This window comes from Belonocnema kinseyi, chromosome 8 (genome assembly GCF_010883055.1).
Source record: "Belonocnema kinseyi isolate 2016_QV_RU_SX_M_011 chromosome 8, B_treatae_v1, whole genome shotgun sequence".
Classification (NCBI taxonomy): Eukaryota; Metazoa; Arthropoda; class Insecta; order Hymenoptera; family Cynipidae; genus Belonocnema; species Belonocnema kinseyi.
The window spans coordinates 106,850,640-106,863,018 of NC_046664.1; the positions used below are offsets into that span (position 1 = coordinate 106,850,640).

A 12,379-nucleotide genomic window follows, 5' to 3' on the forward strand; every position below is an offset into this window, starting at 1 on the left:
TTCCACCACCAAGTAAGTGTGTGGAGGGTGTGTAAAGGAATAAAGAAGGTGTAAGAAAAATGTAAACCCTTAGGGGACACATTAGAAGCTTCCACTGAATGTCTAAAAATTTAATATATGTATTTACTCTAAACAGGACTATTAATATTTTAAGTCAAAATACTCGCAATCAATTAATATTTATTTTTGAAATATCTATTTTGTCTCTCAAAGACTACGTGAAAAGAGTTAATGTTGTCTGTGTGCAGGGCGTGTGGAATTTCATATATTAATATGCTCCAATTCTGCAGTAGAAATGAATCAAATTGATGCCCTGATTCAGTGACAGATGCTCTTCATACATTTGAAACTGGAATTATTGAAATCTAGTTAAGCACCAATTTATCCCGTGCGGGCTACTGTTGGGCAGCCCAGGCATAGCACGGCTATGTTCCATGGCCGGACGCTGGCTCCCGTGTTAAAGTCGGACTCCCCAGCCGTAGACTGGCCAGCCTCCAAATTAAACTTCCACCCGGGCCGCAGTAGGCAGGTTGTTTTTAGCCACCCGACTGACTCGTGTATCATAAAGTAACGATTTGTTAAGAATTTTCTCCGTGTACAGAGTATTAGGTATTTAATACAATCTTTATGCTATCTCTAAGCCTATATTCTCATAAATTCTGATAAACATTTTTAAGTAATTTTCTTAGAGGTAATAAGTACAGTATTGGCGAGAATTGCCGGTCCTAAAAAAAAAGTATTAAAAACATGCCTCTCTTTTTTCGTGGATATCTAAGCGAGAAACTCAGATGGATTTAAAAAAAATCGTTAAAAATCTTACTAAATTTCTTATCGATTGAACCCTACGTCAATTGGCCAAAACGAAAGTCGGTTCATCGAGCGACTGATTTTCGTCCCGGGAGTTTTTAAGCTTAATTTAGCGAAGCAGCGGAAAATAGGTCGATTTTTCTCACATGCTATCCCGGCCTTTATTTATAAAAAATACTTCAAATAGGACTCAATCGACGATGAACTTATTAAGCTTTCTAACGGGGTTTTAAAATCTTTCGAGCTTAATTTGTCGAAATATTTACGAAAAAAGTGGATCATTTTTTTAATACTTTTTTTCGTGGACTGAAAATTCTGGCCGATACTGTAATAGTGTGGGGTACCCAATCAACATGTATTTGCGAAATAATTATAATTTTTAGTATTTATAGATAAAATATGAAAATTCATTGATTAATTTAACTGTAAATGAATCTATAGTTACCATTAAGAACGTGGAGTATAACACTCGCACTATCCAGATTATTTGGACTGCATGTATAGTTTCCTGAGTCCTCTTTTCTCGTATTGTGAATTACGAGACCACTGCTGAAGTCGGTCGTTCCATCGACACGTTTCGCCAGAATTTGCAGTTTTCCTCCAGTCTGATAATCCAGCACCCGATTGCCTTCATGGTACCAAAATACGAAGAAAGGTACTTCGAGAGACTGTTTTATTACACATCGAAGGGTCACCGTACTTCCAGTTTTCACGTACATGTCACCGTTAGACTTTTCCCTCGATTCGATTTCGATCTTTGGCACTAGAAACGTAGAAAAATCACCGAAATAGGTTATAATTTACCATTTAAAATCTTAATCTCCTTTAACGTTTAATATATCTTTAAAAAAATTGTAATTTTGTTAGAGTGGGTCGAAACAAATTTAGAAATTACAAATAGGCTAATTAGGAAAAATCTGTTTTTTTTTAGTATTTTACAACCTATGTAAGTTATAAATAAATCGATAACTATCCTGAGATTTCACGAGGCCGAAACAAATTAAAAAAACAGCTATTCTCAAAACATTGGAAAAATCGTAAATGTTAATTATTTTCGTAATCTCCCATACAAACCAATTTTCAGAAATTTTAATGGCTTTTTAATTTGATCTTATTTAGGATAAGATATCATTTTTATGGACCTCAAAGAAGTTCAATTCATGTATTGTACTTGGCAGATTTTTTGCACTGCATATATTTTTGGTTGGATTTAATGCTTTTTTTGTAATAATAAGAAAAACGATACCTATGGAAAATCAATTGAATTGTCATGAAACTACTAATTTACTCAATTAAATTGATTGATTTTTCAATGCAATTTATTGGTACCATAAAATTAATTAACATTGGTATAAGATTTGTCAATTTCAATTTAATATGGAAAGGATGGCTAGGTTCGCCAAACTTAACCGATACTTCATTAGCTATAAGATTTTATAGAGATATTTACCAACACAGCTTTCTCATTTTGTTATGATAATAATAATCGAACTCTAAAAAAATGTCTTCGACATTGTATACCTACAACATCATCGCAGGAGGTTACAACCATCGTATTAAATTATTTGAATTAACGTATAATATTCTAATCTCATCAGTCACTTGACTTAGTCCGTGGCTATCATATATAACCGGGTTTACCCGAGTAAAAGTTTAATAAAAACACATATAATAATAACTCGTGGCCGCTCGTATTACACATCAACAACTTGCCCTAAACCTAGGACTCTTAAAAGAATGGATGCCTTTCTATAGATATATTCCAATGCCCGTTTTAGAAAGCGAAGATTACATCTTATTTTGGGATGTTACTATCCAAACGGATCATTACATCCGGGCCAATCGACCTGACATCGTGAGTCGAGAAAAAAAGGTGGAAGAGTCTATCTACATCATCGACATTGCTTGTCTGCTTAACCGAAATTTGCAGTCAACCTATACAACCAAGATCCACAAGTATAGCGAGTTAAGGCATGAAGTAAAGACCATATGGAGGAATGTGAATCATGCATCTATTCATCCCATTGTCATTTCGGCTACGGACAATGTATACGCAAGATGCACTGAATATCTTGAACATTTAGGAGTCAGTAGGGTATTGGCAGCAGCTTAGAAGGCGGTTTTATTAAACAACTGTCGCATTGTAAGAAACTTTCTTGATATCAGGAAGCGAGCGACTAAAACCCCGTGGAGTGGCAGATGGTAGCTCTAAGAAAGCATCCAGAGGTGACTGTTGTCACCTCCAACGCTCGTAGCCGCTCGTAATTGTATACCTACAACATCATCGCAGGAGGTTTCAAACATCGTATTCAATTATTTGAATTAACTTATAACATTCTAATCTCATCAGCCACTTGACTTAGTCCGTGGTTACGATGTATAACCGGGTTTACCCGAGTAAAAGTTTAATAAAAACACTGGAATGCAATAACTCGTGGCCGCTCGTAATTGTATACCTACAACATCATCGCAGGAGGTTTCAAGCATCGTATTAAATTATTTGAATTAACTTATAATATTCTAATCTCATCAGTCACTTGACTAGTCCGTGGCTATGATGTATAACCGGGTTTACCCGAGTAAAAGTTTATTGACAACAACAATAATAATAATAATAATAAATGAATGAATAAATAAATAAATAAAAATCGAATCAAATCCAACTCTAACAAAATGACTTCGACATATTGAGCTATAAATATCTCAAAACCTGAGAGAAGAATGATCTTCCTCATTTTTTTACAATTTTTTTTTATAATAAGGTGAATAAAAACAAAATCGTAGCGCATAAATATTACAAAAAATGTTCTCATATAAATATAATGTTCAGATTAATATCCCACACTTTCACTTTTAATGACATTATTATATATTTTATTAAACTTTTACTCGGGTGAACCCGTTTATACCTGATTGCCACGGACTAACTCAAGTTAAATTATTATTGCAACCCTCCTTTCCAGAGGGAATTATATTATTTCGCTTTAGTATATTTTAATAAAAGCTTGTTTTTTAACAAATTATTTGCAATGTTTGTTTAAAACTTTTTTGTTACTTTACTCCTATTTTAGAGATACTTTCTTAGGTAATTCATCCCTTTAGTTTGGGGGGGGGGGGGGGGTGTCAACTCTTAAGTATACGTATTCATGCAAAGTTAGAAGTCAATTACATATTATAAGTGTGTCAAAACAGAATATGAACGTCGGTGGCGTGAGAGTTCGGGGGGTTAACTCTAATTTGAACTACACTATTTAGAACCATTTTAAAGATACTAGGCAGTCTGATAAGTCCCTGAAAAATGAAACACGGAGACGTTTTTTTGGCCAAAGTCGGTTTTATTTTTCAACATACTCTCCTTTTAGGTCGATACATCGAGTCCAACGATTTTCTAACTTTTTGATACCGTCCGAAAAGTACTCGATCGGAAGGTCTCCAAAATACGCTTCAGTTTCAGCTATGAGCTCCTCATTTGAGTAAAAACGCTTACCGGTGAGCCATCTCTTCAGGTTAGGGAACAAGTAATAGTCGCTGGGGGCCAGTTTTGGTGAATACGTTCACATTAGTGAATACTAATGACATCTCTTAGAATTTTCAGGTACTTATCAGACTGCCTAGTATACCCATATTGTCCGAAATTTTTAAAACTATAAAAATTTAAATTCAAGATTTGATTTAACATACAAAATTATATGCATGCATTCATACATGTGTCATACACACATGCATACATACATGCATACATACATGCATACATACATACATACATACATACATACAAACATACACACACACATAGTAAGTGATGAAAGCTTGTGGGAAGGGGGAATTTGGCATTCTCATTTTTTTAAAACTCAAATTTGATATAATTCTGTATTGTCATCGGAAAGACGTATGGATCTAAAGTTTTAAATCGATTGAATAAGGATTATTGGATATTGGATTGGCTATATGTATATATGGGCAGCTTTTATTACAATTTTTTTTTGACCTACTTTATTCTATTTGTATTACTTCAAATGCAATTCGAGTTTCAGAAAGAAAAAAAAACCTCGTAAAACTTGCCTCTGTGGAACTCGAGGGAATCTCTTTGGGGTCGTAAACAGGAATACTTTAGTATTCCAGTAATACCTTAGTATTCATTGCAATCTCCGCAGTTTTTCTCGTAAATAGTGCTTCGCGTTTTGCGCATTAAAAAAATATTTCACCCCAGATTTCGAATTTCTCGCAATGCAGGGCATAGCGTCATCATTTTTTATACCACTATACATTAAAAGTTTTAAAGCTTTTCAAATAGCAATAACGTTAAATTAAGACACGCGAATAAATTTAATTTAATTTATAGTCATAGTGTATTTTACGCTTAAACAAATAATTATTTATGGGTCTAACAATTTAAACCCGGTAAATACTGAAAACTGCCACACCCTTTCGACGTAAGTTTTAACTATACTATAACTCTGTTTGAAATACTGCAGTTTAGTGTTTTTCATGTGAGGTCATTAGGTTCTAGAAAAAATGACCTACCTATTATTTTATCGTCAGATTTCAGTAATCTAAGTTTTGTTTGTAAAAAATATACTTATTTTAAGACTCGGCCGGACTGAAAGTATTAATTAAAAAAAAAGTTTTATTAGGGATGAAATATTTTTTCGCTCTAACCTATCATTTTTATGTATGAAAATTAATTTAGGTTTTTTTAAAAGCTTTTATGATCTTGAATAAAGGAAACTCACGTCTATGATAGTTTAAAATTCACGTACCAACTACATTCAACTTGATAATATGGCTCATTTTTGGCTCTGTTGAAATTTGACATTCATATTCGCCTTCGTCTTTTCCCTGCACGTATTTAATTTGAAGAGTCCATGTGTCCGAAGCTTCAACGAATATCGACTGAAACCTGTCATCAGCGATGAACATGCTTCTGTCCACTGATAGGATATGGGAATCCTTTTTTCTCACCCAGGAAACCTAGAAAGTAAGAATAAAAAATGTATAATGTAGGTCACGTAGGTACCCTTTTTAACGTATAATCGGGGGTCGGTAAGGGACACCTGCGACTGGTCACACCCCTGGGTGTGAATTAGGGTAGGTCGAATAGGTTCCCCTTTCCAACGTCTCAAGAAGGTGGGGAGGGGGGGGGAGTAAAGGGACTCCTGTAAATGATAATAGAAATAGTTTAGATCAGATACAGGATGGACACGCTGGGGCTTAGCAAAATGTATGCAACTCCGCATACACTCCCATATGAATAGTATGAGCGTGTAAGACGGGTTGCATACGTTTTGGTAAGCGTGTCCACCCTGCAGGTTCCCCTTTCAAGGGTTTACTGGGGTGCAGGAAGACACAAATTAAAATATCTCGAAATGGGCATTTGGATAAAATCTACCAGTTTCGTCTGAAATATTTGTAAAAATCTACATTATTTATGGAAATAAATGAAAAAAAAAATGATTTTAAAGGATTTTTGTGGTTTTTTCCGATGAAAATCAAATTTGTGCCAATTTTCACTATCATATTCCTAATCAGCGCGTCAAAATACGTAAGTATTTGTAGTTTCAATTAAATCAGAGGTACAACGCTTTCAGAACTTTATAAAATAGTTCTTATGAAAATTCGAACTTTTAACTGCAATTAAATTAAAAATCAGAATTAAAAAAAAAGTGAAGTTTACTTCCATTTGACAACTATCTGAGCCGGAGCTCGTGCACCTTCAACCCTTTTCTTTCACTGGAAGCTCTCGAATTGCACAGGAGGTCTTCATTAAGTAAATCTTAATGCGGGTCAGACTTAGGACGTGCTCATGAAACTACGCTGCTACATTTAATTTGTAGAGATAGCATCGCGCGAGCCTAAGTACGTCTGCGTACCGGTGATTATACGAATTCGCGTGACGCTGGTCACTTTGTTAATGCCGTGCCTTAACCAAGTACAGTTAGCGATAAATTATATCTGTGTCTTCAATCTTTGATCTCTTTAATTGCGAGGAACTTTTTTGCGACGTCAAGTAGTCGCCACGAGGGAGTCGTAAATTTAATTTAAATGGTTAAAATCTTAATTATACGCACATTAGGACACTCTCCTGACCAAAAAAAGAGTAATTTTACTCATAAATTCTCTAATACAATTTTTAGATTTAAAAACATTTCCCCAGATTAAAAAAAAAATCCTAAAAATCGTACTTTTATTTCTTCAAGATATGTTATAGAATACAGTTTTCTTTTGGAAACATAAAGTGCCATTTTTTCAAAAAATTATATGAAGGATCCGCGTTCTAATTCTGCTAACTGACACTTCAAAAATTTTATACGGCGAAGAAAAATCTTCCGCGGACCTATGCTGTTTCATTTGCGGGATATTCACTGCATATAAAAAATGAGCCAGAAAATACAAAAAATCAATTTCGAAAAAAATGTCAGTTAACGGGTTTGAGCTGCGGGTCCTTCATATTATTTGCTAAAAAAAATCAGACAAATTGTATAGAGTGCCTAAAGTTAGGCGACGCGTGTAAATAACGTGCAACAAGATTGGTGAGAATTTTTGTCCTCGGCCCCCCTCTCATCTAAAAAGTCGTAACAACGTTTTTTGGACCCCTCCTGCCTATATTATGTAATTTTTATAAATACTTTCAGGTATTTCTTATTAAACCTTCGTTACACAGTTTTTTTACTCTATGGGTAAAATCAACTAATTAATCAATATATCAATGAACTAGTTAATCAATCAATTAATTGATTAATAAGCTGATTAATTAATCAATTAATTCACCAACTACTTAAGCGGGAAATTTGTACTGGGTCGTAAATGACCCACCTATGTGACGGAGGGTTAATTACAATTTAGTTAGTAGAAAAAGAAACTTAAAGAACTAAAAAGAACTTTTTAGTATAGCCCGTAAAAATTTCACTTAGGGTATTTAAGATAATATGGATATTTATTTAGGGTACACAGGATACTTAGGGTGTAAATTGCAGTACTCGGGCGAAAAAGTGCACAATATTTGATTGTAAAATTATTAAAACACAAGAAGCTGTTCTTTTTTTAACTCAAAAGTACAAATTATTTTGCTTTTGCTTCTTTTATTCGAAAATTAGAGTTTAAATCAACCTAAAGTTTTCCTCTCCACTTTCTCTAAGCTGGATAACTTATTACAAGCAAAAATTTCACCTCAATTCAGCGCTGCAGTATTTTGCAACTTGATTTTTATTTCTAAAGCGAAAATGGGATTTTAAATCACCGTCTAAAGCTGAAAACCCTGTTATGTATGGATTGAGCAACTCAGTAGATGGAAAGACATTTTTTTCGAAAGTTGAAAACTGAATTTTTAATCATCGTCAAAAACTTGGGAAAACGTGAATTTTTCAATCAAACTCTTCAGCTTCCAATTCAGCACTGATATATCGCTGCAGAATTTAAAAAAAGTCGGCATTAAAAATTGGATTTTTGACTGGCTTTGGACTGGATTTTTGACTGGTCAGACTGGCGCATATACTCTTACTTAGAGCTACCCTTCAATCATACTTGTTTTTATCTCGGGCTGTAAATAGCTTTTGACCCGAGTGGCTCGCTTTGGATAAGGTCTCAAAGTTGATGAACATCGCATTTTCCTCAAGGTTTCGACGGGATCAACAAAAAGTGAAGTTTTCGCGATAATGACGCTGAAGCGGCCACTTGAATCTCTTTCTGCCATCCATCGGCGTCGAACTTAAAATTTAAAGTTCTTTTGATAAATGCTGAAGTATGCGAAACGCACGTTAGAAGCACTTTCGTTAAAATTTCCCAGGAAAGGTTCAAAGAGAAGGTTCAATGAAAAATCAAAGGCAATTTAATAAAGTTTTCCCGTAAAAAATGAAGGATTACGTCAAATTTGCATAAAAAGGCGAATATAGAAAAGAATAGCTAACTTTATTCCCAGATTTTCTTCCCGTGAATATACATGAAGAAAAGATTTTATAGCGTCAATAAAATACGAAAACTTTTTACAAAGGAAAAAGTATAATAATAATAAAAATGAATTATTATGAAATACAATCAAGAAAATGATGTAATATATAATAATAAATGTTATGAATGAAAAATACAAATGTTAGATTGAACCAATGAAAACACCAGAGAAAAAATATTTACTCTTTGACAAAACAGTTTAAATAGGGGAGTGTCTAGGTTCACCGACATTCGGTAAGAGTAGAATATATATTTTTGATGAGACCATGGGACCTGGATAAGGGTGGTTAGGTTCACCGAAATTCAGTGAGCGTATCACCAATATTTTTGGTGAGCCTAGACACTTTGTCAAAAAGGTTTATAATCTAGTAGTATTTAAATAATCGTTACTTGGGAAGTCACTTATCTTCTTTAATTATCTACAGTGTATTTAATGTTCCTACGAAATACTCATAATATAAATGTAGAAGAAAAAACAAACCATGGTGAGAGGTGATAAGAAATAAATAAGTCTGATAACAAAACCATCGAAGGCAAATTTAGTAATTTTCAGTATTAACCCCATTCTATTCTAATGTTAGGTTTATATCAAAAACGTGGCTAACGAGGGGAAAGTGATAAATAATATACATATATCATTTTTTCTGAACTGAGGGGAAATAGATTATAGAAATTTCCATAACGAGATTCATTGTGAGATAATTACTTAAGTTTAACTCTTCAAGATTAAAGCGTTAGAATTGACTCAGAGATTAAAAATTTTTAAAAGATAATCTATTAGAAAATTAAACATTTGATTTTTGAATATTACCAAATTTAAAAATCGAATTATGTTCAAAACTGAATTAAATTAGAAGTCATAAAAAATTGGAAAATATTAATGAGGCAATCAGGCTTCAAATAATGTAACAGAATACATTTTAAATGAAATTAATTTTTAATTGCATATTATATTTATAGATATATATTAAAATGTACAGAATTATACAGTTACCATTTCTGCGCTGAAAATAATTTGAAAATATTTGTCCCTATTAACCTTATTCTAAATTTAATTTAATGGTTAATGTTTGAACAATTACCATTTTTTACGACAAGTTAAATATAAAACTTTAGAAAGTGAAAACGTTTACAAGTATTGGAAATTTTCAAATTGAAGTACTGACATTAAATTATAATTTTAAAGTGTTTAAAATTAGAATCCTGATAATTCGAATACTTCTAAATTCACTCATTCAAGGTGGAACCATTTCAAACTGAAAAATACCAATATTTAAAAATTTTAGCACGATAAATGAAGATGTGAAATATTTGACGATGCTAAGATTGACTAATTTCTTTTTGCAAGTGAATAAGCTGAAATAATCTCAAAATTGAGGAAATTTTAGGTGATGTTCCTTCCAACTAAAAATAAAATTTGACTTATACCATTCAATATAATAAGAATTTAAAGGGATTGTCCTAGACTACCACGTGACTAATTCTTTCAAAGAATCTTAAGCGTGAACTCGTAACTTAAATGAAGTTTCCAATCCGGACAGGCGATCGTCTTTCTTTCCTTTATATCTGTCTGGTATAGAAAATGCATGCAAGTGATTAATTTATGAGTAAGTTGGTTTGAAAGAATTTGCCACGTGATTTCACTCTTGTTTGAATAATTTTCACTTAAACTATTTAAACAAAAATTGAACAAATCTTCTAATAATATTCATTCTATCCTCTTCGAATTTATATTACTAACTTCTGACTTTACTAAGTTGTCATCTTGTATTACCGGGATTTGTACAATACAGGGAAAATTTAATAGGTTAAACAACATTGTGAGTTTTAAATAGATTTTAAATTAACTACTGACTTAGTTATTAGAACTGATCATAATCTAAGTATTCCTGTTGGTGAATCTACTGAAATTTATAAGGTATGCAAAGGAAGGAGAGGAAGCATGATTTCAATGTTAATAAGTTTTAAATTGTGATATAATTTTCTTTATCTATTTAAAAATGAAATAAATGGAAAGATAGGTATAGTTTTAATTATTCAGAATGTAATTAAAAACATAAAGGAATAAAATTGAAACGACCTATATTTCTGCATTTGAATGTTGTTTACAATTTTTATATTTTTGTTTAGCTTCTCAAATCCAAAAAATCCTGCATTGTAGTCCTATACAATGCAAAATGTCTAGAACATGTATTTAAATCATTTACGGGAAAGTTTTGAAGGAAGAAACTTTTTAACAACTCTAAAGCTGTTCTTACATAATAGATAAGGTGTTGCTGGAGATAGTGGATTAGAAAAAAAGAGAAGATTTGCAACTGTATAAAAATATTATGTTCCACAAGCGAAGTCAAAATTCATGAACTTTATTTTAAGAAGTTTAAGGTGAAATTTGCTAAATTTGAGGAAAATTTTATATTGAGTAAACTTTATTAAAACTTATTGCAAGAAAAGTTTTAAATGTGACGTTTGAAGATTTTAAATATGGAGGTGAAGAAAATTTGCATGGCTGAAAATATTCTCGGTGAAATACTAAATTCAGAGGTGAGATTTACGTGTTTCCCTATTTTCCGGTTGGATTTTCATATTAAAAATAACCTCCATTTTTAAAATTTTCAATTTCGAAATTGAACGAAACGGTTCGCAAGAGAAGTAATAAATTATCATATTAATTAGTCAATTATAAGTTATCTGAGCTAGCTGGCTGCGGAAGGGTGATCCATCCTCTAAGTCGACGGAATTAACTCCTTGTTTGTATAAGGCTATAAGCTCACCGGTCCTCATTCTTATTATTTTAAGTTTAATGTTTTTTTATTCGTTAAGACCTTTTGTTTAACACAGTTATTATAATTTTTAAATTTCATGTATTAAAATCTTATATAGATAGTTAACTTTGTTTTAATTCTAATATTGTCAATTCGAAGCTAACTCTAAGATATCTAAGCAATATCATTATTAAGAAGATTATTTTAAACATGTACTCGTATATACCAATTCTCAAATTTGTACATTTATTAAACTTAAGGACCATCAAATATAAGAACATTAAAAAATGTTCATGGTTCAAACACTTGGAATTTAAAACACATTGAGTTGAAAAATAATCTAAAAAAATCTGCTCGTTGCGGGGGCACACCTTTATGTGCTGGCCTTTTAAACTTAAAGGTCAAAGTATGGACAAATGTAATAATGGTGAATGTGAATTCTCTTTACTTAAAACTCCTTCGGCTTTAACGAACACATTCTCATCACGCAACTCGTGCTTCGCATTCGATTTTGTCAAAAATCCGAGGGGCTATTCACTCTCGAATAAAGAAAACATTGCATGACGATTTCATGTAATATTTACGTTGTCTGTAGTGAATTTTCGTTATTGGACGTTCATTTCTTTCTTAGCACACACTATACCCAGCACTCTACTCTAACTCGCCTTGTCTTGCTGATTTCGCCGTTCTTTGCGTTAGACAGCGTTAACTCAAAGATATTATAAACGTAGATGCGGTACGGGGTGTCGGAGTGGGGAATTATATATATATATAGGACATCACATTTTCTGCCCTATCGAGGTGCTGCCCTCGTCGTACTACGAAGTCGAATTCTTGTTTTCTCATTCTTCGTAAAATATGACGGT

General features: G+C 32.7%; 1 protein-coding gene and 1 long non-coding RNA gene across 2 annotated transcripts in view; one reads left to right on the forward strand and one right to left on the reverse strand.

The window, feature by feature from the left end:
* LOC117177705 overlaps positions 1 to 12,379 on the forward strand; it is a 114,289-nt gene that overhangs the window by 35,448 nt on the left and 66,462 nt on the right. The gene's annotated exons all lie outside the window — the stretch shown is intronic.
* Positions 1 to 12,379, reverse strand: part of LOC117177704 (lachesin-like) — a 180,845-nt gene that overhangs the window by 23,320 nt on the left and 145,146 nt on the right. Inside the window, exons 3-4 of the mRNA XM_033368578.1 lie at positions 5,568 to 5,778; positions 1,253 to 1,570 (exon numbers count right to left, since the gene is read on the reverse strand). Of these exons, the coding sequence (XP_033224469.1) occupies positions 1,253 to 1,570; positions 5,568 to 5,778 (529 nt within the window). The remainder of the gene's footprint in view (positions 1 to 1,252; positions 1,571 to 5,567; positions 5,779 to 12,379) is intronic.